At 38.9% G+C, this 26,511-nt stretch overlaps 1 protein-coding gene across 1 annotated transcript in view; it reads left to right on the top strand.

Moving 5' to 3' along the window:
- NFKB1 (nuclear factor kappa B subunit 1) overlaps nucleotides 1–26,511 on the top strand; it is an 84,507-nt gene that overhangs the window by 48,706 nt on the left and 9,290 nt on the right. Inside the window, exons 12-19 of the mRNA XM_070949187.1 lie at nucleotides 9,686–9,826; nucleotides 12,336–12,425; nucleotides 14,203–14,361; nucleotides 16,970–17,111; nucleotides 21,665–21,779; nucleotides 22,611–22,812; nucleotides 24,463–24,632; nucleotides 25,353–25,455. Of these exons, the coding sequence (XP_070805288.1) occupies nucleotides 9,686–9,826; nucleotides 12,336–12,425; nucleotides 14,203–14,361; nucleotides 16,970–17,111; nucleotides 21,665–21,779; nucleotides 22,611–22,812; nucleotides 24,463–24,632; nucleotides 25,353–25,455 (1,122 nt within the window). The remainder of the gene's footprint in view (nucleotides 1–9,685; nucleotides 9,827–12,335; nucleotides 12,426–14,202; nucleotides 14,362–16,969; nucleotides 17,112–21,664; nucleotides 21,780–22,610; nucleotides 22,813–24,462; nucleotides 24,633–25,352; nucleotides 25,456–26,511) is intronic.

The following is a 26,511-nucleotide window of genomic DNA, read 5'->3' as shown; positions in this document are numbered from 1 at the left end:
TTAATTTACTAATTAAAGACTACTAATGAGCTTTCTTAGTAGTTGTTCGAACACAAGTACAATAAATCAGTCTTTTCTGAACAAGGGCTGTTAATTTAACTTCATTAACAGCTGACAAGAATTCAAAGAATAATAACTCAGTTATAACTCAGCCCTGGTGGCACAGCAGACTAAAGCACTGTTATTAACATCAGCTGCCTGCAATTACTGAAAGTTCAAATCTCACCAGGCTCAAGGTTGACTCAGCCTTCCATCCTTTCTAAGGTAGGTAAAATGAGGACCCGGATTGTGGGGGCAATAAGCTGACTTTGTATAAAATACAAAAGTATGAAGGCTATTGCTTAACACATTGTAAGCCGCCCTGAGTCTCCGGAGAAGGGCGGCATATAAATCAAATAAATTAAATTAAAAAAAAACTGATAAGAGAGAAACGAGCCAAATCAAACGTTTTCTGGAATCAAGACGCGAAGGAATTTGAACGAAGTTGTTTCCTGCAAATTGCATCAGTCGTCATCCTTCCTTAAATAGGCTAGGGGAATGGCCAATTAATCCCAAGCCTTACTCTCGAGGAGACCTTCTCCTGAGGAGCCTCTCCTGCCTTTTTGCAGTTCTGCGCGCTCGTGCATCGAGAAGAGTCCTCCTCTTCTTCCTCTTCACTTATGGGAGCTTCTGGAGATTATGAAGGCCCTGGCTGAATCCCCGCCCCTAGCACCACATCTTCTCCAGCCTCCTCATTGTCTGACTCGAGTGCCAACTGCACAGGCTGCTGGTGCAGTACCACACCAGCCTCCTCGCTGTCGGAATCAGCTACTAACTGCACAAGCCGCTAATGGGCCACAACACTCTCTGGACACAATGAGAATGTATCTGCTGAACAAAACTCTGCATTGGTGATAGGAAGGGCATCCTGTCAGTAAACAGTCTGCTAGCTCCATTCAGTTGCCCAGACTCCACCCAGCAAGTGAACCATTGTAGGTCAAGGACTACCTGTATATAAGCAGGTTTGCATGATACTGGTATTTTTATCTCATGTCATTTAGGACTTTTTTTTCCTTATTGACTACTGTATTAATTGCAACATTCTGACCATTAATAAAAATAGAATTTATGGACAGCACCCAGGCACGCAATAGAGAATACGAGCATAGAAAGTAGACAGGATGTAATTACATATAAAGATATTCTTATTATGGAGGGAGGTATATTAAGATTAAAACCTGTGAATGTGTTGAAAGAGGAGAAAATAATTCAAACTTGGTTTCAATATGTACAAATACAAGCCAGATGGAGAAAAGACCAGAAAATTGGTGTTATACAAAGTGATGAAAATTTAATTAAACAAATTAGAGACCAAAGTCCAATGCACATAAAAAGATTGTATAATATACTGATAGAGATGGATTCGGAAACAGAGCTAGTTAAGGACTGTATGATAAAATGGGCACAGAATTTTGAACAGCCAATAATGATGGAAATTTGGGAAAAAATATGGGTGACAAATGTGAAATTTACTAAAGCGCAAAATTTAAGGGAGAACTTTTATAAAATGTTTTATAGATGGCATCTAGATCCAAAAAAGTTATCTCGTATGTATCCGAATGTACAACCAAAATGTTGGAGATGTAATTGTGAGGATGCCACTTATTTTCACATTTGCTGGACATGTAAAAAGGTTAAAGCGTTTTGGATAAAAATACGGTGGATTTTACAAAATATTCTCAAAAAGAGGTTGAAATTTACACCACAGCTGTTTCTGCTGGGTATAGTTACGGACCGTACAGTTATAGAGACTAAACTGATTTTGAATTTAATAACTGCAGCAAGACTATTGGTGGCACAATATTGGAAGAAGCAAGATTTACCTACAATCCAAGAGTGGACAATGAAAGTTACAAACCTAGCGGAAATGGCAAAAATCTCGGCGTACTTGAAGGATTATTCAAATGAAAGATATTTAAGAGACTGGAGAAGATGGATAGATTATATTCAAAATAAATATCAGAAAAAGAAATTGCAGATAGGTTATGAATGACTATATAGAAATTTGATGTGTCTTTAAGTAATCAAGTTAGGGGGTAATTAGGGAATTGAAGGAACGAGATGTGGAATGTTATAATTATTTAGACTAGGATTGATCATGATTGTTGAAGGTTATACCCTGTAATTTGTTCCGGGAAGAGGAGGGGGGAGGGGGGAGGTTGGGGCAGGGAAGGGGGGGGGGAAATATGTAAACTTTTTGTAAAACTTTTCAATAAAAAAATAAAATAAAAAAAAAATAGAATTAATACAGTAGTCAATAAGGAAAAAAAAGTCCTAAATGACATGAGATAAAAATACCAGTATCATGCAAACCTGCTTATATACAGGTAGTCCTTGAGCTACAATGGTTCACTTAGTGACCGTACAAAGTTACAATGGCATTGAAAACAGTGAACGTTTTTCACACTTATGACCGTTGTTGCGGCATCCCCATGGTCACATGATCAAAATTCACAGGCTTGGCAACTGACTCATATTTATTGACGATTGCAATGTCCCGGGGTTACGGGACCACCTTTTTCAACCTTCCGACAAGCAAAGTTGATGGGGAAGCCAGATTCACTTAACAACTCTGTTACTAATTTAACAACTGCAGTGATTCATTTGTGATAAGAAATGTCATAATTCACTTATCAAATGTTTCGCTTAGCGACAAAAATTGGGGACTCAGTTGTGGTGGTAAGTTGAGGACTATTTGTATGGAGATAGGTTGCAATGATTAGTGGTGATGGTGGTTATTGTAGAAGCTTCCCATATTTCTTTTCCAGTCCACGAGTAAAATGCTCCACCATCTAGTACCGTGATGGGGAACCTATGGCACGCGTAGCCATATCAGTGGGCACACCAGCTCAGCTCTGGCGTGCATGCCCGCGCCTCCAGAGGGCCTGGGGGGTGTGTGCGGAAGGCCCGTTTTTCTTTCTTACCTGGCTCCAGACCCTCTCTATACATCTGCGGAGGGCGAAAACAGGCTTTCCACTCCCTCGGAGGCCCTCCGGAGGCCTGAAAGGGCCCATTTCCCAACTCCTGGTGGGACAGGAAGTGACTTTTTTGCTGTCCCACCGGGAGTGGGAAATGGGCCGTTTCAGGTCTTTGGAGGGCCTCCGAGGGAATGAGAAAGGCTGTTTTCGCCCTTCCCAGATAAATAGAGAGGATCTGGAACCAGGTAAGAAAGAAAAATGGGCCTACCAGGCCATCGTGTGCCAGGAGCGGGGGGGGAGGGGGAATGCGCGTTCAGGGCAGGGTGCATAGAATTATCGGTGTGGGCACGCACACACGCGACCCCCCCATCTCCTGGCACGCAATGGCAAAAAGGTTAGCCATCACTGACCTAGTAGTTTCCACAATAGAAAAGCTATTCCGTCTCTTAACAAGAAAAGCCATTACTTACTTTCAAATTTGCAACTTTTTGAACAACTGTAATTACATCACTGCTGTTCTTTTGTAGCCTTGGGCTTCTTTTCCATTAGTCAGAATTCTTAGTAAACTTCCCAGCTCCTGGATTCAATTTAACCATTTAATTTCCCTGTAAACAAACGACAAACACGTAGCAGCTGAAATTAATGTCTCTTTCCTGGTATTTGTGAAAACCTTCCCTCCATAACTAGTTTATTAACAGTATTTTTCTTCATTCACAAAATCCAGACTTTGTAGCAGATCCTGTGCACACTAATTAGCCAATGATTTCTTCAAGTTCCAGAGTTAAAAATATAGGTAATCAAAGATTGTAGTGTTATGAAAATCAGGCCCCATTCTGAAGAAAAGCAATGAAACTACACTGACTTGATTTTATCATGCCTTTTAAAGATGGGAAACTTAGGCTTGATGTCTATCTTAAATTCTTAATGGATGCACCCAGGTTGGATTTCTTGAAAGGCACCCATAACTATTTATTAATTCAAGTAAGCTGTATCAACACAGGATTCCTTAACGTGTCATAAGCTCTTTTTTTAAAATGAATAAATTCGTGTTTATCTATTATCTGAGTTTTGGTTTTGTTGTTTTGACAAGAAATATCTTTAGCAATATTGTCATATTAGTTGTGAAATATCTATGTGTCACATTAATGGGGAACAGGAAGAATAGAATACTGATTCTTGGATAATAGAAAAGGAGTATTATTGATCACAGTGGATAGAAAAACAGATTATTTTAATTATATAGGCCTAAAAAGGCTGAATGATATATATTGATACAGCCAAGAAAGAAATAACAAAAAAAGTCAAGACTTTTTGAGTTTTTTTCATTTATTGATTCAATATGTAAATTTCATTTATTGATTCAATATGTAAATATGTATGACATATTGATTCAATATTTAAACCTATCAAACTGGTTTCTCAGTAATCCTCTTGTGATTTTTAAAAAATAATGTCATACTCATAGTGTTTATTTGATAAATATGTTTGACATTTAAATTATTTTTTCAAGAGTCCTATTTGGCAAATTTGCATTTTAATGTTGTCAAATAATTTTGATCCTGATAGTTTGATAATTTCATTATTACTTCATTGTTTGACTTATATTCTTAAAAGTGCTATAACTTTTTTCCTTAAATATTAATTAGAGATAGAGATAGCTCGCTTATTTTCTAAAGAATTGGGATATTCCCTGAAGTATTTCTTGTCTCATCACATTCAATTCTGATTCTAGTCATGTTATAATCATGTTCATTTTTTTAAAAGATCTAATGATCCCTGATTTCCAAGATAGGAGATGAAGCTTGTACATGTCTCAGTTCTTCTCAGGTGTCTTTAGTTTGCTTCCCATCCCAGACTCTTTTTCCTCAATAACAACTCAGTCTCTATTTGTAGTTTCAATGCTGTGCGAATCTTTACTTTTCTGGTAAAGGTATCGCATGTCAGATAAGCATATATGAACTCCTTTATTTTCACCAGATGCCTCTATTCATAATCAATGTTTGTGGAACAACCATGGCTGTTTTATTTATGTTCACTTCACTGGGTAGAAAGGTATAGCAGACCTTGGTTAAAATAATTTATTTTATAAATAATGTATGTATAAACTAATTAATAAACTAATAAATAATTTAATAACTTTAATTATTCTGGTATGTGTAATCACATGGCACACTATCAATTCTTTCAAATATTTTATTATATGCAAGATGAAAACGAGTGAACAAGCTGGAAATAAACACACATCAGTAATACCATGTTTCCCCTTAAATAAGACCCTGTCGTATATTCTTTTGAACCCCGAAATAAGCGCTTGGTCTTATTTTGGGGGAGGTCTTATTATTTTGGGGTGCGTGGAGCAAGATGGGGCTCCTCTTGCTGTCTTACCTGATTTCCAGCTCTGTCTCTCTAACCCTAACCAGAGGAAATGGCGGGGACCGGCTGTGCATGCGGTTAAATATTTTCAGGAGAGGGCTTATTTTTGGGGGAGAGCTTATTTTAGCGCATGCACTCAAAAGCCCAATTGGCCTTATTATCCGGAGAGGTCTTATTTTCGGGAAAACACAGTATGCAGCCCGTATACTAAATATGGTCCAGCAAAAAAGTAGACTCATTCTTGGCATTGAACACAGATAAACAAAAGCAATATTCTATTTCAAGAATTTAAAGGGTGAAAGGATATATAACAAGCAAAACATGTAGATGAGATGGATAAATGAGGGAACAGTTACTTTATTCTTCATAGGTTGTTATCATAACTGACAGGAAGTGATGTGCTTTAGGGAATTTCCAGGTTTACCACTGAATTGATGAACTCTGTACACTTCTTTTTTTAGGATTTAGAAATCTTTGTGGTATATGGTTGAACTTTGCAGAAACTTTCAAAAACTCCCTAGGCACCTACTGAACTGTCCTGGGTTGGTTGGTTGGCTATCTATCTGTATCATTCGGGGGAATTGCCCAGATACAGTGGCCTACTTTGGATATAATGATTAATGAAGTTGCAAGTATACTAGTTAAATATTGTCCAAGTCTAGGAAGACATATTTATTTTATATTATTGTTACTCTGTAATACTCCTAAATTGGGTAGCTGGATGTTAATCCAAGGGGGGGAAAAAACCTTTATGGAGAATCATTTAAGAAAGTATAACTTTGAAGAAAAGAATGTTAATAAAGTTCATGTTTACCCAGAAGTTATCTTATACCGTGTCAGACTTTTTATACAACTTGTCTGCCATAACTACTCTTAATTAAGCACAGTTTTTCGGAGATCTAGGCACATTCAAATTGACATCTGCTTCTTTTTGATATTTTTCTTATCTAGAAATGCCAAAGTTTGATCTTGAAATCAGTTGCAAATGAAGTACATTCTTGTCCTACTCTGCTATTTTACTGTCTCTCTGCCTTTCTCAATGTTTTCTCCTTTTTTGGACAGACTATTAATATATTATAGTTGTAATATGGTATTCTGACTTTTTAATGGCATGGGGCCTGACGAAGTCCCCACATACAGGTGGGAGACTTAAATTACAGCCATTTGCTTCACAACATAGAGAAATATTGTGTAATTTGTCCTTTGTGTAAAATCTCGTGGGTATTTTCCCATATATCTCTCTGTCTCTCTCTCTCTTACACACACATCTGTCTTTCTGTCTCTCTATCTATTTATCCATCAACCAATCAATCTATATCATGTGGGGTACTTCAAGTTCTGTCTTGGGCCCAGTGGTGTTTAACATCTTCATAAATGACCTAGATGAGAGGATTGAAGGAGCAAATTTCCACATGACACTAAATTGGGGTAAATTGCTAATACCGTGTTTTCCCGAAAATAAGAACCTGTCTTATATTTTTTTGAACCCTGAAATAAGCGCTTGGCCTTATTGCCATGCGCTCAAAAGCCCGATTGGGCTTATTATCAGGGGATGTCTTATTTTGGGGAAAACAGGGTACTTTGGAAGATAGACTCAAGATTCAGAAGGATCTTGTCAGACTTCAACATTAGGCCCTATCTCGCAAGATGAGAAAAATAAGATTCTGCATTTAGGCAGGAAATCCTAAATGCACAGGTGCATGATAGGCAGTACCTGGCTCAACAGTAGAGCCTGTGAGAAACATCACTGGACCACTGCCTAAGTATGAGTCAGCAGTGTGCTGCAGCCGCCAAAAAAGCCAATGAAGTCCTAGGCTGCATCGACAGACAGATAGCATCAAGATCAGGAGCAGTGATAGTACCGTTCTATACTGCACAAGGGAGACCACATTTGTAATACTGTGTCCAATTCTGGCCACCATGAGACAAAAAAAAGATGCTGAGGCCCTAGAAAGAGTGCAGAGATGAGCAAGAAAGATGATAAGGGGTCTGGAGGCCAAATCATACAATGAACATCTAAGACAGGGGTGTCAAACTCGATTTCATTGAGGACTGCATTAGTTGTATTTGACCTTGGGGGGGCCGGGGTGGGTGTGGCCAATTCGACGTCACTTGTGTCAGGGGCGCCTATGGCGGCCCAAACACTCTGCCAGCAAAAACGGTTCCCTTGCTGCCTTGCCTGCAATATTGGACTTGATGGACTGACTGCTTTCAGTTCTATGAATATGATTCAATTTATATCCTTTTAGCCAAAGACAATAATAGTTAATTAGGATCATCAGAGGGGAAGTAGGATTAGTCTGTAAATTAGTCTGAGAACTGCCTTAGCTGCTAGTATATCTCGACCTATCTTGTGCATTGTTCATATCCTGGTGTAAATCGAAATATAATTAGGCTTATTTGCCTAGAATTAATTGGAAGATCTTAAGATAAATAAAAGGGCTCTTAGGAGTTATTTGGATGCACACAGAATGCTTATTATTCAGTACCTCTCATCCCATCTTTGTCATTTTGCTATTTCCGCAGGACAGGGGTGTCAAACTCAAGGCCAGTGGGCGGTATCTGGCGGGTGCTTATATCTGGCCCGTGGGGCTGCCCTGGAAACAGCAAAGGACCGGCCCACAGTGCCTCTGCCAGCGCACAGCCTTCCTGGGCTCTATTTTCACTGACAGAGTGGTGCAGCAGGCCATTGTGGTGAAAAACGGAGCCGGGGGGGGGTTGCTTGTGGCCCTCCCAGGCTCCGTTTTTGCTGGCAGAGGGGTAGCAAAACAAACAAAGCAAAAGAAAACAAAAGGAGAGATGTTTCCCCTTTTGCATTTGAGCATCCAAGAAGGACAGGAAAGGAGAAAAGGAAAGAGGAAAGAAAAAGATGGGAAGAGAGCAAAGAAGAAAAAATAAGGAAGGGAAGGAAGAAAAAAGGAGAAGGAAGAGGGAAGGAAAAAGAAGGGAAGGAAGGAAGGAAGGAAGGAAGGAAGGAAGGAAGGAGATTATAATGAGAGGGAGGAGGGTCTGAGGGAATTCCTACCTTAGCATTGGCCACCAGAGGTGTGCCCCAACATGAGTGGCATCGAGCTGGCCATGCCCACCCTGGCCCCCCAAGATCAAACATAGCCCTGTGGTGGCCCTCAATGAAATCAAGTTTGACACCCCTGCCCTAGGATATGTAACTTCCATGACCTATTTTGACTGCTCTATTCTTTCACGAAACAGAAGGGTTTTTTTTCTCTATAAGAAAACAAGGTTTTAATTCCTTCTATCTAGATGGTTGTCCTCTTTCACCAAGCACACAGTTTCAGGAGGGAAGCACATGGAGCAATCAGGGAGGAAGGGGACACCTACCTAGACAACCAGATCAGTTGAACAAACAGCTGACAGATGTTGCAGCCAGTTCCCTGTCATGGTTTTTAATTAAATGTTAATAATTAAGTAACAATAAACATTCCATGCTCTGTGCTGTGATGAAAATAGTTCCTGAAATACATTTGGCAATCCATTATTAAAGGAAAGAGAAAATGGGAAGGAATGTATCTGGAAAGGAAGAAAACTTTTTAAGTATAGGAGGAAAAAAAAGAATTTTATTAAACTTGAATAAAACATTAGTGTGAGAAAGCAGCTGAGCCTAATAAAGCTGGTTTGGTCAGGAGGTCTGTAATTTATTGCCACATCCATTTGGCAGATAGCCAAACAAATATACACTTAAATAACTGGTTATTTATAAAAAGGGCTCACACTATTTTCCAAGGCACCCGAAGGCCAGACAAGGAATAATGGATGGAAACTGATCAAGGAGAGATTCAACCTAGAAATAAGAAGAAATTTTCTGACAGTGAGAACAATCAACCAATGGAACAGCTTTGCCTTTGGAAGTTGTGGGAGCTTCACCACTCGAGGCTTCCAAGAAGAGATTGGATTGCCATTTGTCAGAAATGGTATAGGGTCTCCTGCTTTGGGGGGGGTTGGACTAGATGACCTACAAGTTCCCTTCCAACTCTGTTAATCTGTAATCTGTAAACAGCGTTTGCTTCGTATCAGTCTACTATGACAACTTTTATTACAGGCTGTGCCTCAGTTTTCCCTTTCTTGCCCCAAAACATTGTACCCAGCAATGAAAGAGGAAGGGCAGGTTCCTTGAAATAGAGCTTCATAATCTCCATTATACAAGCGCTTATTTTAAAAAATAGTTACACAACTATCTTTTTTTATTCAGTATTTATACAGTCATACGCTTACAAAATGTGAGAATTCAACTCATAGTTGTGTAATGTGCAGCAGTAGCAACAGACGTTGTTCCCTATTTGATAGCCCATTGCCTTCTGAAACAATCTCTCTCATATTATTTTTTGTCAAAAATGTAGATAAAGAAGAAGTGCTAAGGAAACGACAGAAACTCATGCCGAACTTCTCCGATAGTTTTGGTGGAAGTGGCGCAGGTGCTGCAGGAGGTGGAATGTATGGAGGCGTAGGAGGAGGAGGTGGTGGCGGCAGTGCTGGGTCAGGTAAAGGAAAATGTTAATGGAATTATGAATGAATAATGGGAAATGCATTGGGAAGTGGTTTTCCTTTCATTTTTGGATTGTCACCATGATAAAGTGGGTTTTGTTTGGCAGGAGATTTAGAGATCCTAAGAAGTTATGTTTTATGTCTGTGGCCCCATACAGTACTGAATCTGAACTACTGCCACCAGTACAGTCTATATATTTAATTCTCTATGGAGTTGGATGGCTCTGTATATTAAATGAATTGCCGATTACATCACGTATTGCTTTCTTCAATTTAAAGTATTTATGAAGGCAAATTGACAGAATAACATTTTTCATCCCTAAAATATTTTCACAAATATTTATCTTTAATACCGTACATTTTTATGTACAGTTGGAGAAGAGGTTCTATTAAGACCAATTGTCTTTTAATTTAAATGGATGTAATATATTTCACAAAATTCATATAAAATATTTGAATTAATTGGAGGACAGTTTGGCAAAGCAGTGCACACTTGTTTGTTTGTTTGTTTGTTTGTTTGTTTGTTTGTTTGTTTGTTTGTTTGAATTTAGGCACTCCCCAACTACAAACTGACTAGGCACACAAAAGCAATAAAAAAACACAACTTAAAACAGGACAAAACAAACTGGTTGCTTTGTACAAATTTAAATTTTCCCATTGTATTCAAATTTTACAAAAATCATTCTCTTTCTCGTTAAAAGAATTATTAGTGAATGTCCAATATGTTATTAATTCTTTTATGGCCTGTGCATGCATGAGATATATACATTCACGGATGGATGGATGGATGGATGGATGGATGGATGGATGGATGGATGGATTGATGGATTGATGGATTGATGGATGTATACACACATATAACATTTTCTTTCTGTGGATATAGAAATTATCCACAGCATCCATATCATCCATATCACATTCAATTGGATTTACTCTTAATTAAGAATAAATAAATGCACTTAATTGTTCTTGATTAATTATTTGAATTAGTATTGCTTAAGAGTAAATTAATGTACTAGCCTTAGCATTTATTTACAGTGATAAACACCATACCAGGTAGTGCATTTCTGGGTGAATACTAATAGAATGTGCAACAATAACATATATCTTTGAATAAAAGTTGGATTATTGCTAGAGTGCACCAAAAGGCCTGCAAGGGGAAAAAAAACACATTTTACTAAAGTTGCTATAATTGCAAGAAACTTACTTTAGTAACCTATTCATAGTTAATGCCAGACTTATTTATATATCCTATTACATATAGTATATAACAAAGTTTTAAAATCATACTTTCATATGTGTCTAAATCATGTGTTTAAATGTTTCTGTACTTACAATGAAATATCCATAGAAAGTACAATGTTAAGTAATTCTGAGACCTTGAATCCTGTGATTTATCTTTATTATGTGGATGGATTCATTTGTACTACTTAGATTTCTATTTTGTCTGCTACAGATCTAAATAATTTATGTTTTTCTTGTTTATGATAAAATTAGAAAGAGATAACATGACACAAACATATTATAAGCATCTACATGGGGCTCCCCTCGAGGAGCACCCGGAGGCTCCAACTGGTGCAGAATGCGGCCGCGCGGGGGATTATGGGAGCAAGGGGGCGCTCCCATGTGACACCTCTCCTGCGTGAGCTGCATTGGCTTCCAGTGGTCTTCCGGGTGCGCTTCAAGGTGTGGGTCACCACCTTTAAAGCGCTCCATGGCATAGGACTTGGGTATTTGTGGGACCACCTTCTGCCGCCGATAGCCTCCCACCGACCAGTATGCTCCCACAGAGGGGGACTCCTCAGGGTGCCATCAGCCAGGCAATGTGGGCTGGCGACTCCCAGGGGGAGGGCCTTCTCTGTGGCAGCTCCTGCCCTCTGGAACGATTTGCCCCCGGAGATACGAAGGATATCGGATCTCCGGGTCTTTCGCCATGCCCTGAAAACTTTTCTTTTCCATCAAGCAGGGCTGGCGTGACCCCCCCCCTTCTTTAGTCTTTTTTAGTTTTTTAGCTTTTTAAATTGTCAATGGGTTTTAATTTGAATTGTTTTAAATTTGGGCCAAAGTTATGTAATTCTTTTAATAATTTTAAATTTTGTATTGGTATGTGTTTTAGTTCTGGCTGTGCACTGCCCTGAGTCCACTAGGAGAAGGGCAGTATACAAATTGAATAAAATAATAAAATAAAATAAATAATCTATAGATGCCACTGTTTAACTTTAAAAGTTGAGAAAATGCCTCCTTTATATTTGTTTTTATTACTTATAATCTGGATCTTTTTTCACTTGGCACAAACCAAAAATGTACATACTTCTATAGAGATTTATCAGACCAAGACATCAGACCAAGACATTCTCCAGATAATTTTGTCACGTGGAACTATTTAATAATACTATTATTAAATACACTTGAATCAGTAGTTCATTTGTGAATCCTGTTCATCTGAAAAAAGCTACAATTAATGACGTGTAACCTTTTAATCTTTCTTTTTTTTTTTTCTTTTAGGATATGGGTACCCACCATATGGGTTTTCCAGTTATGGCACAATGCATTTCCATTCCAGCACAAACAAAAGTGGTGCAGGAATGAAACACGGTAAACATCAAAGGGTTTTTTCCCCTCATTTGTGTTATGCATTGGAATATTATTTGTGCTATTACTATTAGTAGTCAAATAATCTAAATAAGATTACACAAATTCATTTTAATTTTTATAGTATTTAATTCTGCCTATAAGTATAGTCTTTGTAAAGGAACAAGTTTGATGGCTTCCTGTTGCAAGACCACACAATCTGAAATACCCACACAGCAAACAATTTAGGAAAGAAATATAAAAAAGGGACGAATGGGTTTGCCCCAGTGGTGGGTTCCTCCCGGTTCGGTCCAGTTCGGCCAAGCCGGTAGCAGTGACGATATGACGTCACCAAACCGGTTCTTCCCCACCCCCGCCCACCCACCCACGTTATTCTTACCTTTTATTTGGTCCCACCCCCAATCTATTGCTGCCTCCTGAGTCCCATCTGATGACTAGAGGGAAAAAAACTGTTTAAACTCTTGCCGCGGGGCTTCAAAGGGCCGTCCTACAGCTGATCAGTGTTAAAAGCAAACAAATGAGTTGGGTCGTAAGTGCGAGGACTGGTCGTAAGTGCGAGGACCTTCCAGAAATGACTCTGACCAGCTAGCCATGCCCACCTAGTCACATGACCTCCAAGCCACACTCACAAAATAAGCCACGCCCACAGAATCGGTAGTAAAAAAATTTAGAACCCACCCCTGGTTTGCCCAGTTCATAGTTAGTATAAGGCATGGATTGAATTGTATTGGATTGGATTGCCTTAAATAGGATCTAGATTGAATGCTAGGAGCAGACAATGGCAGGGATAGGACCAGAAAAAGATAGGACAAAGTATAGTGTTAAATGGAACATCACTTTGCTACAGGGGTGAAATTCAAAATGTTTCCCTACCAGTTCTGTGGGTGTGGTTTGGTGGGCGTGGCAGGGGAAGGATATTGCAAAATCTCCATTCTCACCCTATTCTGGGGCCAGCCAGAGGTGATGTTTGCCTGTTCTCCCAATTACTCAAAATTTCTGCTACCGGTTCTCCAGAACCTGTTAGAACCTGCTGAATTTCACCCCTGCTTTGCTCTTTATCCATCACCTTCTGTTCAGTTTTCTTTTTTCTTTTTGCTTCAGTTCCTTTCTTAAAACACCTCCTTTGTATGTAAAATACAAATCCATTTTTGATAATTATATTTTTATAAAGATCTAAAATCTAAATGTTTTTATTTGTGGTAGTAGAGAATAGTAATATAGTCTGCAGAGGAAAGGGAGGAATTTCTAAAAATCTACACAGAAATTAGACACACACACACACACACACACACACACACACACACGAAAAAAACTTGAAAGCCAACAGAATAGCTTTTCAATTGTTGCAAGCGACAACATATTTCAGGAAACTCACAATCTATAGGGAGCAGAGATATCCTTACCTCACCAGACAATCACCCTCCGAATCTCAAACACACACACACACACACACACACACACACACACACACAGCATCCACTTGCAGCAGGGTCCTATTGCAATCGGTTGCAACTTGAAGGGCGGTGAGGGTATATATAGCCAAGAGGACAACCCCAGATCACTTCTGCCGTAACTGTTTGGATGTTCAGGTTATTTAATTGTGCCAAAAACTCCTGGACCAGTGTCTTTGCTTAGTGGGAAATGATGTCTGCATCTCTTGGGATTCACTTTGAGTGTAATAAGAGGACGAGCCACAACTTTTGCCATTTATACTCTGATGCAATATGCCCACTGGTTTTGTTGGATTTTAATTAAAAACTTCCATGTTTCTCTTTTTAAGCAGTCTCAAACGGCATGCCCAAAAGAGAGAATCAAATGTGCTGTAACACAAAACACAACGAGAAATTCAAGGAAAAAGTAGAGATTGAAGATAAAAGCAAAGCCAGCACTGGCTCCGTTTCTGAGATAGAAGATGCTAGTGCCAACATTCATTTACAAGGTAATCGGCAAAGTTTACTTAGCATCCTTGCAGTTATTTAGGAAGGTGAAGTACAGATGAAGTAGTGACTCTTACGTGCAATTCTTAGATGACTTGTGCAATTCCAGAAGCTCAGATTTGATCATTTTTGGAAACTGAGACATCAATTTTCTAATTCAAGCATCTTCTAGTTATTTATTCAAGAGGCATCTGCATCTTAAAATGTGCTGTTTTTTATCATTGTAACCTGCCATCCAGAAATGACTGATGTGCTGCTTTAAGTTTTATAAAGCTGGCTTTAAAGTCCAGTTTTGGTTCAAGAAATAATATGATCTTTGGTCATAAGAATCCTAATGTACACATGTACATAAATGTATGTGTACTTACATAGTTGTTTGAGTGCATGTGTGCATTTATTAATATGATTTGATTTATCTCTTTTTGAGCCTAAATTTAACTGACTTTATAACACTTTAAAGATATAACCTGCATTAAGGTATAAGCAAGTGAATTTGTAAATAGTATGATTAAGGAAAATTGGTTAAATGGACATTAATCACCGATGCGAAGGTTTTCTAGAAGTTAGTCGATTGACTCTTTGTTAATGTATAAGTGTTTACATGTATTTGTGTTTTATGTTTGTTTATGTTAATAAAACTTAAAAAAAATAAAAAAAAAAATAAAGATATAACCTGCAACATCAGCAACAAAATAAACCAACACTGCTATGATAAACAGATTGTGATTAAATATATATTAAAAACTGAGGATTTTTATAGAGCACGGGTGTCAAACTCGATTGTGTCACAGGCCGGATCCTGACGTATTGTGACATTTTTTGCCTTTGCGGAGCTGGGGTGGGCGTGGCCTGAGCATGATGTAGCCAGCCTGCGGACCGCCAGTTTGATAGGCCTGTTATAAAGTTTAAAACCATGGAATCATGAGAGAACAAAATGGATACTCACCGTTTGAGGAGTACAAAAAGATGAATAATATTAGGAGGGGAAATTCCATAATTTGAGTGCCTCAAAGAAATGACGTTTTTTGCTGTCCATCTAACTCCAGTATTAGGAAGTAGAGCCATCAAAGATTATCTCAGCTGATGCAAAGTCTAGTTGTAAGAGAGGAACCTGCCAATCCTCCTTTCCACGGCAGTAAATGTATTATGTGAAATATGTCCTGGAAAACAAAGATCGTGCATGAAAGAATGTTTTATGCAATTGCATACAGTGCATGTCACTTCACATTAATTAACAGGCACAACAACTGTCTTAAACTTAAACTTTGTGGGTATTCTTATGACCGGGCAGTGAAACAGCTTTAATGATTTTCTGTATAAAAACAAAGAGGAATGTCAGTTGTTATTTGACATGAGAATCTAAAGCCCTTGTAGCTTCTTTGAGTCCGGCCAGGTAAACAGCCTTCTGTTTAGTCTTCCAGCCCTTTTGATTCCAGCAACAAATACACCAGAGACAAAGCTGTTATGTTTCTCTGCAGCTCTCTGCGTTGTAACTTTTCCCAAGGGAATAGCTTGCTTTGCTTGTTGAAGCAAGCAAAGGTGAAATTAGCCAGAAGGAAACAGCAATAGACAGCTGGAATTGTCCTACTGTACCATTGTTCATGGCTTGAACAATGCCTTGAAATAGAAATTTCACGTCTATACAAATAGAACCATTGTACCAGTGCTGATATTCAGCCGGTTCTATCTGGTTCAGGCAAACTGGTAGGGACGACTACAAGATGCTCCACCCACCCGTGCAGTGTCATGGCGTCCCATTTTTTTGATGTTTTTGAGGCTCTGTGCATGTGCAGATTTGTGAACCAGTAGGGAAGGTAAGTGAATACCACCCCTGCCTTGTACAATTGCACCTGGTCATGGTACTGCTTGAACCTAGGATTGTTCAGAAACACACTGAGAAAATGCAAGAAAGTAAATATTTTTCAGTTAACCTTCATCTCTTCAAGACCTACTGGAGCCTTAGAAGTTTGGGAGCAAACCCATTTCTACTTGTCTGCAGATTCTTGAATAATTTAGTATATTGAATTAATTAGAGAATACCAGAAATACAGATACTGTATATTAGTACTTAACAGTTTTCTGTTTGTGATATGGATGCTTTGTGATTGGCTATGGAAGTCTTTTTTTTTTTTTACTAGATTCCACCTTTGTTAATCCTGCATGTAATTTTGGCTTAGCTATCACGGAGTTACCTAGTGTGCAGATGAAATGTTTTGCTTCAGATTACAATTTCTGTGTTCTCTTACAGCAGGGGTCAGCAACCCGCGGCTCTGGAGCCACATGTGGCTCTTTTATCCTTCTGTTGCGGCTCCCTGTTGCTGGTCGGCTCCACAATTGATAGGGCTTTTGGTTAGGACAGCAGAGGAAAAAGGACACCACGTTAGGAAGAGACTATGATGGGGGAATTGGACTTCTGGTCGGCTCCAGAATTGAATGGGGGCTTCCGGTTAGGACCTTTGTGGTTCTTTGAGTGTTTAAGGTTGCTGATCCCTGTCTTATAGGATAATTTTGAAGTATAGAGGTTTCATTCTCTTGCATCTGATTGGTACTCAGAAAGTTTGGGGTGTATGTTTCCATTAGAACTGAAAATGATAATTCCACTCCCTACAGATGCCTACTTTTTGGAAAAAGCCATGGAACTTGCTAAGCGACACGCGAATGCTCTTTTTGACTATGCAGTCACAGGCGATGTAAAGATGCTTCTGGCAGTACAGCGCCCCCTTACAACTGTTCAGGATGAAAATGGGGATAAGTAAGTATGTAATACCATAAAAGCAAATTTGTAGAATATGATGGCATGGCTTTTTTTTTTTTTTTATACACATGATGGGAAAACTCTTATTTCCCAAATTCTGTGTTTTCCATTTTATTTTTTATTAGAAAAACAGCTTTTCTCCATGATGTCTACAGCTGATATCCAAATGAAAAAAAAAAGTGTGTTCTAGAATCACAATGCCAATTCTGCCCTTTTATAGTTGTGTTGCAGTTTATCACGCAAGTCTGAGTCGATTCAATGACATTTACTTTCAGGCCAGTGTACACAGAACTTCATGGTAAAGGCAGAGAGTAAGTACAGGGTTCTTTGCAGAAGAGGAAAAGGAAGATTGAGTGATAAAATATTCATCATAACATCATAATGCATATATTGATGCTTGCTAAGTTATCCTCTGCAGGGGTCTATGACTCTCTTCTCTTCTCTTCTCTTCTCTTCTCTTCTCTTCTCTTCTCTTCTCTTCTCTTCTCTTCTCTTCTCTTCTCTTCTGTCTCTCTCTTCTCTCTCTCTATTTAAGATGCAGTTCCATCTGTACTAGCCTGAAAGTAAAATTCATGAAATTCACTGCTTTTTCTATTGTTTCTAGGTAAACCAGTTTAGGTTTTGAAGTATCATTCTCAATATTTTATTTTTTCCCCAAGTAATAGATGTCATATTCTACTCTTGAGATGACACAGAAAGGAAAATAATGGTTCCAAAATGAGGCTACATTCCAATGATTCATTGTAGGTGCTTCTCATTTAGAGAAAAAGAGGCAAAATTATCTGACTCATCTCTATATGTAACATTTCAAAACAGGATGAGAGGGGTTTTTTCCCCCCCACTTCGACTTTGATCCCTTTTGCTTTTAGATCAGAGAGAACTCATCCCTCATTCCAGTCTTTTTTTCCAGAATGCCTTAAGGCTTGAGTTTTTTGCAGTTAACATCTCTTGCAGTTGATACAAATCAATTATTCTTCCAGAATGTACTGAAGAATTTCCATATGGAAAAAAAGATAACAATAATGATGATGGAAACACTCTATCTGGACATGACGGGAGTTGAAGTCTAACATATCTGGAAGGTTATCTGATGGGAGGAATCTACATTTCTTCCTATTCCAAACATCAGTCTTTGATATTTAATCTTGCCATTTCCTTCAAACCAATAATGAAGAACTAGGAGCTTGTCAACTTTGAAGCTGTAGAAATTGACAGGATCATATGTTACCAGCACTTCCCCGACACTTAGATCTGGGAGGAAGCCCATGTAGGTTTATGAATCAAAAGAAGGTTGAATTTAAATTAAAAGAATGTTTTAAAAATTGTTTAAAAGAAATAAAGCATTGAAAGAAGATCTTTCATCGTGGCCAACGGTAATAATGTTGCTGCAAAGAGCTAGGTCAAATCAGTGTGATTCCTAACAGCTCTAGTACAAGAGATTTGCATACTCTATTAAACCAATTTCTTGCTTTGTGAAAATGTGTAGTCTTGATTTATGACCTCTTTCTAAATACATGCTTCCTCTTCCTTACATGTTGTGAAATCCTGTTTTGATTACCATACTGGAATTCTATTCATGCTATATCTTGCTCCATTTTCTTAGGCAGTGTTCACAAGGCACAAATAATGCAGCCATCCTCTCCCCGTTGGTTAATTACCTTTTGTATGTTGGCAATATTTAATATAAGATAGCTGGAAACGTTTTCATTTTGTAATCCTCTGAACTCCAGCATTCAATGAGCCGCAGTGCAGTACTGCAGGCTACTTCTGTTGATCACCAGCTGCCAGCAGTTTGGCAGATCGTATCTCACCAGGCTCAAGGTTGACTCAGCCTTCCATCCTTCCGAGGTTGGTAAAATGAGGACCCAGATTGTTGGGGGCAATATGCTGACTCTGTAAACCGCTTAGAGGGGGCTGTAAAGCACTGTGAAGCGGTATATAAGTCTAAGTGATATTGCTATTGCTATTGGAAAATTGGAGGTTGCCTCTTCCTTTCCCATTCCTTCAAAATATGTTAATGTGTGAGATGCATTACATTGCATTACATTCTTAATAGCAATGACACAATTGGGGTTAATGTCACTATGGAAAAACTGGAGTCCTTCAAGCTGCCTTCGGCCCCTTTTTCACATGTAGACTAAGTGTGGTCATTAGAAAGGTGAAATTTAGGATGGGAGTTTTTAGGAGACTTTGTTATCATCGGAGTCTCTCTGGAATGTGATTTCAGGTTGAATATGTTATTTCATAATATGTGAAGGGAGACAATTGCCTGGAGGAACTTAGTTTAGCCTCAAACAAGACTGTTTTTCCCTCTCTCAAAGGACCAGCATAAAGCTGCCATATAAACATGCTTAATTTATTCTTAAAAATCTTATTGGTTGGCTCACAATGAATCTCATTGCATGCAATTTATGCTTCTCTGAGCCAAGTGAGATGGGGCAACAGTTAGATGTATTTCCCTCATAGGAAAATATATTCTACTGGGGAATTCCCAGCCTCTGATAGAAGACTATCCATAGTGTTAATCCATAGGCCATTGTTTCAAGGCATATCTTGACAAATAACTATGGATCTGTACAGGAAGGTGAGCCAAATTAGCCATAACAAGAACTACACAATTTGCTCTTCCATACAGGATTTCTTTTTTACAAGTAGATTTTATTTTGAATTGAAGGATGGAATATAAAACAATAAAATTAAATAAAAATATTGGTTAGGGGTAGGTGTAACAGCTTTGGGTTGTTTTTTTTTTAAAACCAGATTTGACTTCCATTGTCATTGGAAGCTTTTATCTTTGTGATTGTGATGAGCTTGAACTCCAGCAGCCTATGATTTCCACTAGATGGAAATAATTGATCAGGCTACCAATTCTGTCTTTGGAACTAGATATACTGTATGTTTTAGACCTAATGAAGAAGAATGAATAAATTCATAAGCAGCACTTTCAGTTATGAATGAAAGTAGACAGGTCTTGGGTAGGGCTTCTAAGAATTGAGTTGTATGTTCTCTATAACCAACTTAGTCTGGTCAGAAACCAGTTGAAACTTTCCATTATCAATTTCTATGGAAATTCTCAATCATCCAGGTCAGAACTGAAGAAGCTTTTGGGATTTCCATCATCAAGGGATGTATTTGAATTTTCAAAGACATCTGGCTGGCTGCTATTGAAAAAGACATGCAGGAGAAAATGTTTTGATTCTCTGAGCCAACTTGCAGTTCAGCATTTCATGCTAGAAGGACAACGTGGGGAAAAAAACCCCCACAATTGTTAACACACTCTCCAGAAATCACCTTTGCCCAGGACAACCAAATATGATGGGAGTTAAAGGAGTGCAGATTGGGTGTAGCTTTTTTAAAAATGCTGCTCCTTGTTCTTCTTGCATCTTCCACCAAACCAAACAAATCATTTATGTTAGCGTCTTTGCCTTGCCAATCCCTCTTTCTCCCTCAAAAAGATCTTAGTTTTTTTATTTAAAAAAATAGTTTAAAAAATATTATTTATATAAAAAAATATTCACCGTCCTTGAGGCATTGTCTGAAAAAGTAAGTTTGAAAAGTGGTTAAGCAATAATGGATAAGTTGAGGGAGATGGACAGTTTTAAACTCAATTTTAAAATCAGTTAGAACCACATCAGGGGATCTTTTCATAGGCAGTTGTGGGAACTTTCGGTTGTTTCTCCTACCCTTTTTCCTTTTTTGAATTATGAATGAATGGGAACCAAATGCACTTAACGAAATAAGAAATTGTGGTCTCAATACTGTAAAACAAGGAGGTTGGATTTCCGTAATGTGTTCCATCTTACATACAAAATGTGGTTTAGAGTTATTTCCCCATTACATCTCTTTTTCTAGCTACACTTCTGAATATCTATTAAAGATAGGAACATTAAAGATCTGCTTAATAGTAGGGAACTGTCTAAAGGAACGTGTAATTTCCCTTTCAAGCTGATGCACTTCTCAGTCTTGCAGACCTTAGGTCATACCCAATAATTCATCAAAAAACCTAAATCACATCATGAGAGCTAATAAAAAACTACTTTATTTCTTAAGTTTACAGGTTATATTTATATTAAATATACAAATCATACTTCTTTATGCCAGATTGTAAGGATTTATCCCATGCCTACCTATAATATTTCTAACTGTCTTAACTGTGTTCCATCAAATTAAGAAGCAATGATATAAGAATATCAGGGAGGCTTGTGATACCCTAAATTGATTATGGATAGTCCACTTCAACAGAACTGATTTCAACTCCGTTTCACGTGATGTTAGGTTTTAAAGATATTCAAGATTGCCCTTTGTTGTCTGAAATAAAACAGTGGCTATCTTTCTGGAAATTGAGGATAATAATTTCAGTCTACTACTATATGTAGCTTTATTTGTCACTAAAAGTCTGGATTTAGAAAAGGAATTCCAATTTTCCTACACAGCTGTATAATCTGCAAAAATGCTAAGTAAGGAAAATTATTTGCAATATCTTTATCTCTTCTGGTATTATTGCTGAAAAATTTCTTTTCTTTTCCTTTCTTCCTTTTGATCGATACCAGCGTCCTGCACTTAGCAATTATTCACCTTCACATGGAACTGGTGAAGAACCTTTTAGAAGTAATAGCAAACATGAATGCTGCTGCTGTTCTCAATGTGAGAAATGACCTTTACCAGGTATGGAAACATGGGGAAGAAGGTAATTACCCAAACCAGTTCATTTTTGGACCTCAGTGGATCTATATTAGAGGACACAGTGAAACTGACAAGATGACATAGTGTCTGCGACTGAAGCTTATATGACCCATTCAATATTACCTTTCTACTGTTCTTTTTTTAAAAAATAGTTTTTATTGAATATTTTACATTTTTAAAACAAAAAACATAATAGAAAAAGACAAAAAACAGGGAGGAGGGAAACAAAGAAAAAAGAAAAGAAAAACATACACATGCACCAAACAGTAAAATACAAAACATAAATAACAACATTATATAACATTTTACAACTTTCTGCATTGACAATCATCATTACTTTTAAATCCAATCATCCTAATCATTCTCCTATTCTTGTATAGCCATATTGAACATTCACCTTTCTACTGTTCTTAAGCTACAAGTTTTCCTACGCATCCATCATATTAATCAGTTGAGTTCCATGTTTGTACTTTAAATTTCATAGAGTTTTAAATGGGTATATTTGTGCAAAGTGAACCAGTTTGGGACAGTAGTTAAAAGCCCCAGGTTAGAAACTGGGAATCTGAGTTCTACTCTGCATTAGGCACAAAGCTAGCTTGGTGAGATTTATACCAGTTGCTCTGGGTCAACTTTAGGAAAAGTGGCACATCACTTCCAAAAATGTTGCAAAGAAAACTGCAGGGACAATTCCAGGCAGTTGGCAGGAGTCAAAATGACTTCAAATGCATAGACTTACACATATCCAAAAACAGATGCGTGGGGGGAAAAATTCTGATGGCCTTTTTATTTCTCCCTTCTCCTTTTTTTAAACAGACTCCATTACACTTGGCTGTTATAACAAGGCAGGCAGGAATTGTGAAAGCCTTGCTTGTGGCTGGGGCTGATGTGACCCTCTTGGATCGCCATGGGAATTCTGTCTTCCATTTGGCAGCTCAGCAAGGAGACGAGGTGGTTTTAAGTATGTTGCTTCAGCACAAAGAGGCATCTGTGATGAGAGACCTTCCTAATGGAGATGGTAAGCAAGTATCAGGAATATCTTTCTAATGGATCGATAATGCTGTCGTATTACTTTCTCAAGAGCTATTCGTTGTTTCAGTAAAATTTAGATTTCCAAGCAAGCTCTGTATTTTAATGCTTGCATTTTGAAACAAAACACATTATTATACCACCTCCTTCATCAACAGCTGTACAGTCTTCTTTAACTGTACAACTAACTGTACAGCTTTAGAGTAGATTGAATAAAACTGACCATAACCTATAAGAAGACCGTGATAAGGAGGATGTCATGTCAATGTACCATCTCTTCCAGGGGTGCTATTCAGCAGGTTCTGACAGGTTCTGGAGAACTGGTAGCGGAAATTTTGAGTACCACCTCTGGCTGGCCCCAGAATGGGGTGGGAATGGAGATTTTGCAGTATCCTTCCCCTAGAGTGAGGTGGGAATGGAGATTTTGCAGTATCCTTCCCCTGCCATGCCCACCAAGCCATACCATGCCCACCAAGCCACGCCCACAGAACCGGTAATAAAAAAATTTAAATTCCACCACTGATCTCTTCCCTTGTCTGTCTCTGCTATTATTTGTTATTTTCTTGATGGAAACCTTTCAAAACATGTCTTTAATGTTTCCATTGTTTCTATCCTACAGTGCTGCACATCTGAAATTTGGTATTTTGGGGTGGTTCATTTTGACCAATTCTGTCATAGATGTTAAGGAATATGTCCTGAAATATGTCAGCCCTCTTTTTATACAGCCCCTGTTTTGTTTTTACGTAATGTGGTGGTCACTTTTTTAAAATTTGAATTTTCAGGAAAAATTGTCATGAGAAAAAGGGCAACTCTCCCTATATATATATATTATATTTCATAGAGGTTTGAGGTTTTTAGTGAATCTTTCCCATTGACCTGGGATAGAGTGATGCTGTTAAAAGTACTGTCTCAGGATGTGAGCTTTTCTAAGTTGTTGTTGTTGTTATTAGTACACAACAGTGGGAAATTACAATTGCCAATTCATACACATTGAATTCTTCCCAAGAACCTAGCACAGTGATGGCTAACTTTTTCCAGACCAAGTGCCCAAAGTGCGCACAAATGTGCATGCACACCCGAACCCCCAAAATGCAATGCGTGTGTGGGCCCCGCACATGTGCGTGCAGCCCCTGCATACACTCCCATGCATGAGCACATGGCCCCACACACACATGCCCCATGCCTCTGCACGCGGCCCATCCCCGCACATGCAGGGCAGAGACCCGACAACTAGATGGCTGGCGGGAGGCACGCGCGCATGCGTGGCAGAGCTGAACTGGGGCGACGGCTAGCATGCCACAGAGAGGGCGCTGCATGCCACCTGTGGTACACGTGCCATAGGTTCGCCATCAGACCTAGGATATTGTAGTATTTTGGTGTGGTATATATGTGGATTCAAGCTGTGTGGTACATGGAAATTCTGTCAATGCACAGATTTTCTAATCACTGTCTAGGATTTTTTGTACAGTGTGCCAAACTATTGGAACTACCACAGTTGGTTTATGCCACAATCTTTCAACTTTGCTTTTAAGATCTTGATACTTTCTGATCTTCTTCCATTCTTTGCTTTCTATTCTACTCTCCCTAATATTGCCACATGAATTATCCATATTTTCTTATTCTTATTATTATAATACAGGACTGACAGTCCTTCACTTAGCTGTTATAGCAAACAGCATGCAGTGTGTCAGACAACTTCTTGCTACTGGTGTTGATGTCAATATCCAGGAACAGAAATCTGGAAGGACAGCCTTGCACCTGGCTATTGAAGAAGGAAATATTTCCATGGCAGGTTGCCTTCTACTTGAGGTGAGAGAGGGAGGGAGAGGAAGAGGGAGGAGACAGAGACAGATAGAGAGGCTGGGAGGGAGAGGGAGAAAGAGGGGGAGAGGGAGAGAGAGATCCAACATGTTGGAAGATCATCACATTCAATTCACTTAGTCCAATCTTAAAAACTCAAAAGAGCCATTTGGACCCATTTCCCACAGAAAAGAAAACACCAGGAGCCACAAAACCCTTCCCGTGCCTGACTATTTCTTGAGCAGCCACAAAACTTAGCATATGTAGTTGAATTAAACGTTCTGTTTTCTTCTGAAACTTTTCTTGGATTTATCTATGGTTGGTCTATTGGGGGATTGAAAAGCTCAATAAATTGCATGCCGCGGGTGTCGCACATTGGCAGTTGTGACACATATTTTGAGTGACAGGGAGCCGCAGCAGAGGGGTGAAAGAGCCACATGCGGCTCCAGAGCCGCAGGTTGCTGACCCCTGACTTAATCAAAATCTGCGACATGCTGTTCTTACCTGAAATCTCACAAGATTTCAGTCAGAAACACAAAGCCGCCTGAGATTTGATAGCTCTGGAACACTTTGATTATTTTAATCTTATTTTAAAGTGCATGTATTCTAGAAAGACTAGAAAATAGCTGTGATCTTAGGCCAATTTACTCTGTCTTCTGTAGCTTTTGCTTTCAAGCTGGTCACGAGCCAAAACAGCAATTTATTTATTTTTTTGGCTTAAAAAACCAGGGAGATGCATTTGTGGACAGCGTTACTTATGATGGAACCACTCCACTTCACATAGCAGCTGGAAGGGGATCTACAAAATTGGCAGCTCTTCTCAAAGCAGCAGGTAAGGAAGTAAGTCTATAATGGCTGTGTCATGATTCACTACCAAAGTTCTAGCTGGAAAAAAATTATACAACTAGAAATTATAGCCCAAAAATTGCACTGCTTTTCTAATACATATGCAATCTTATGCTTTGTATTATTGTAATGCAACAGTGGCGGAGTTTTTTCCCTGCAATATTAAACAATTCACATTTTAAAATGTTTCTCCCTTTTTCCTCTTAATCTTTTTTTTCATTCTCCCCTTCTTCTTAGTCCATTATCTGATTTTGCAGTATCCTTCCCCTGGAGTGGGGTGGGAATGGAGATTTTGCAGTATCCTTCCCCTGCCATGCCACTAAGCCACAGAGCCACGCCCACAGAACTGGTAGTAAAAAAATTTGGATTTCATCACTGCACCAGGGGTGTCAAACTCAAGGCCCGGGGCCCGGATCCTGCCCGCGGGGGTACTTAGAACTGGAACACGGGGCCACCCTGAAAACAGTGAAGGACCACCCCGGGCTCCGTTTTTGGGTGCCATGGCCTCCTGCAACCCTCTGCCAGTGAAAACGGAGCTCGGGAGGGCCGCATGCTCTGTTTTCACTGGCAAAGGGTTGCAGGAGGCAGTTTCACCTAAAAACGGAGCTCGGGAGCCTGTTTTCACTGGCAGAATGCTCAGACCACCACAGGCGCCCCCAACAGGAGTGATGTCAAGCTGGCCACACCCATCCCGGCCCCCCAAGGTCAAACACAACTCTGATGTGGCCCTCAATGAAATCGAGTTTGACACCCCTGTTATAGACCATGATAGATATTTAGATGAATCCATACTTGTTCTCCAGTAGAATTTCTCATGTCTGCAGCATGATCATTCCAAGTTCTGTTGTTTGGCACTATGACTAACCCTTAAAAGAGATAATTAACGAAGAGTTCCATTTAAAATCGAATCAAAACAATTCTGCCCCAAATTTGGACATGAAGATGCAACTAAGATTGTGAAATAATATCTGTTGAGTTTTTTCCTTTATATGGGATCACTCGAATTATTTTTGGAAGCTTGCTAACGTACACTAGATAACAC

Source organism: Pituophis catenifer, unplaced genomic scaffold (assembly GCF_029215685.1).
Source record: "Pituophis catenifer annectens isolate HBS135680 unplaced genomic scaffold, rPitCat1.0.hap2 SCAF_8, whole genome shotgun sequence".
Taxonomy (NCBI): Eukaryota; Metazoa; Chordata; class Lepidosauria; order Squamata; family Colubridae; genus Pituophis; species Pituophis catenifer.
Note: the sequence above shows the minus strand (reverse complement) of the source record. Positions and strands in the feature narration are given on the sequence as shown.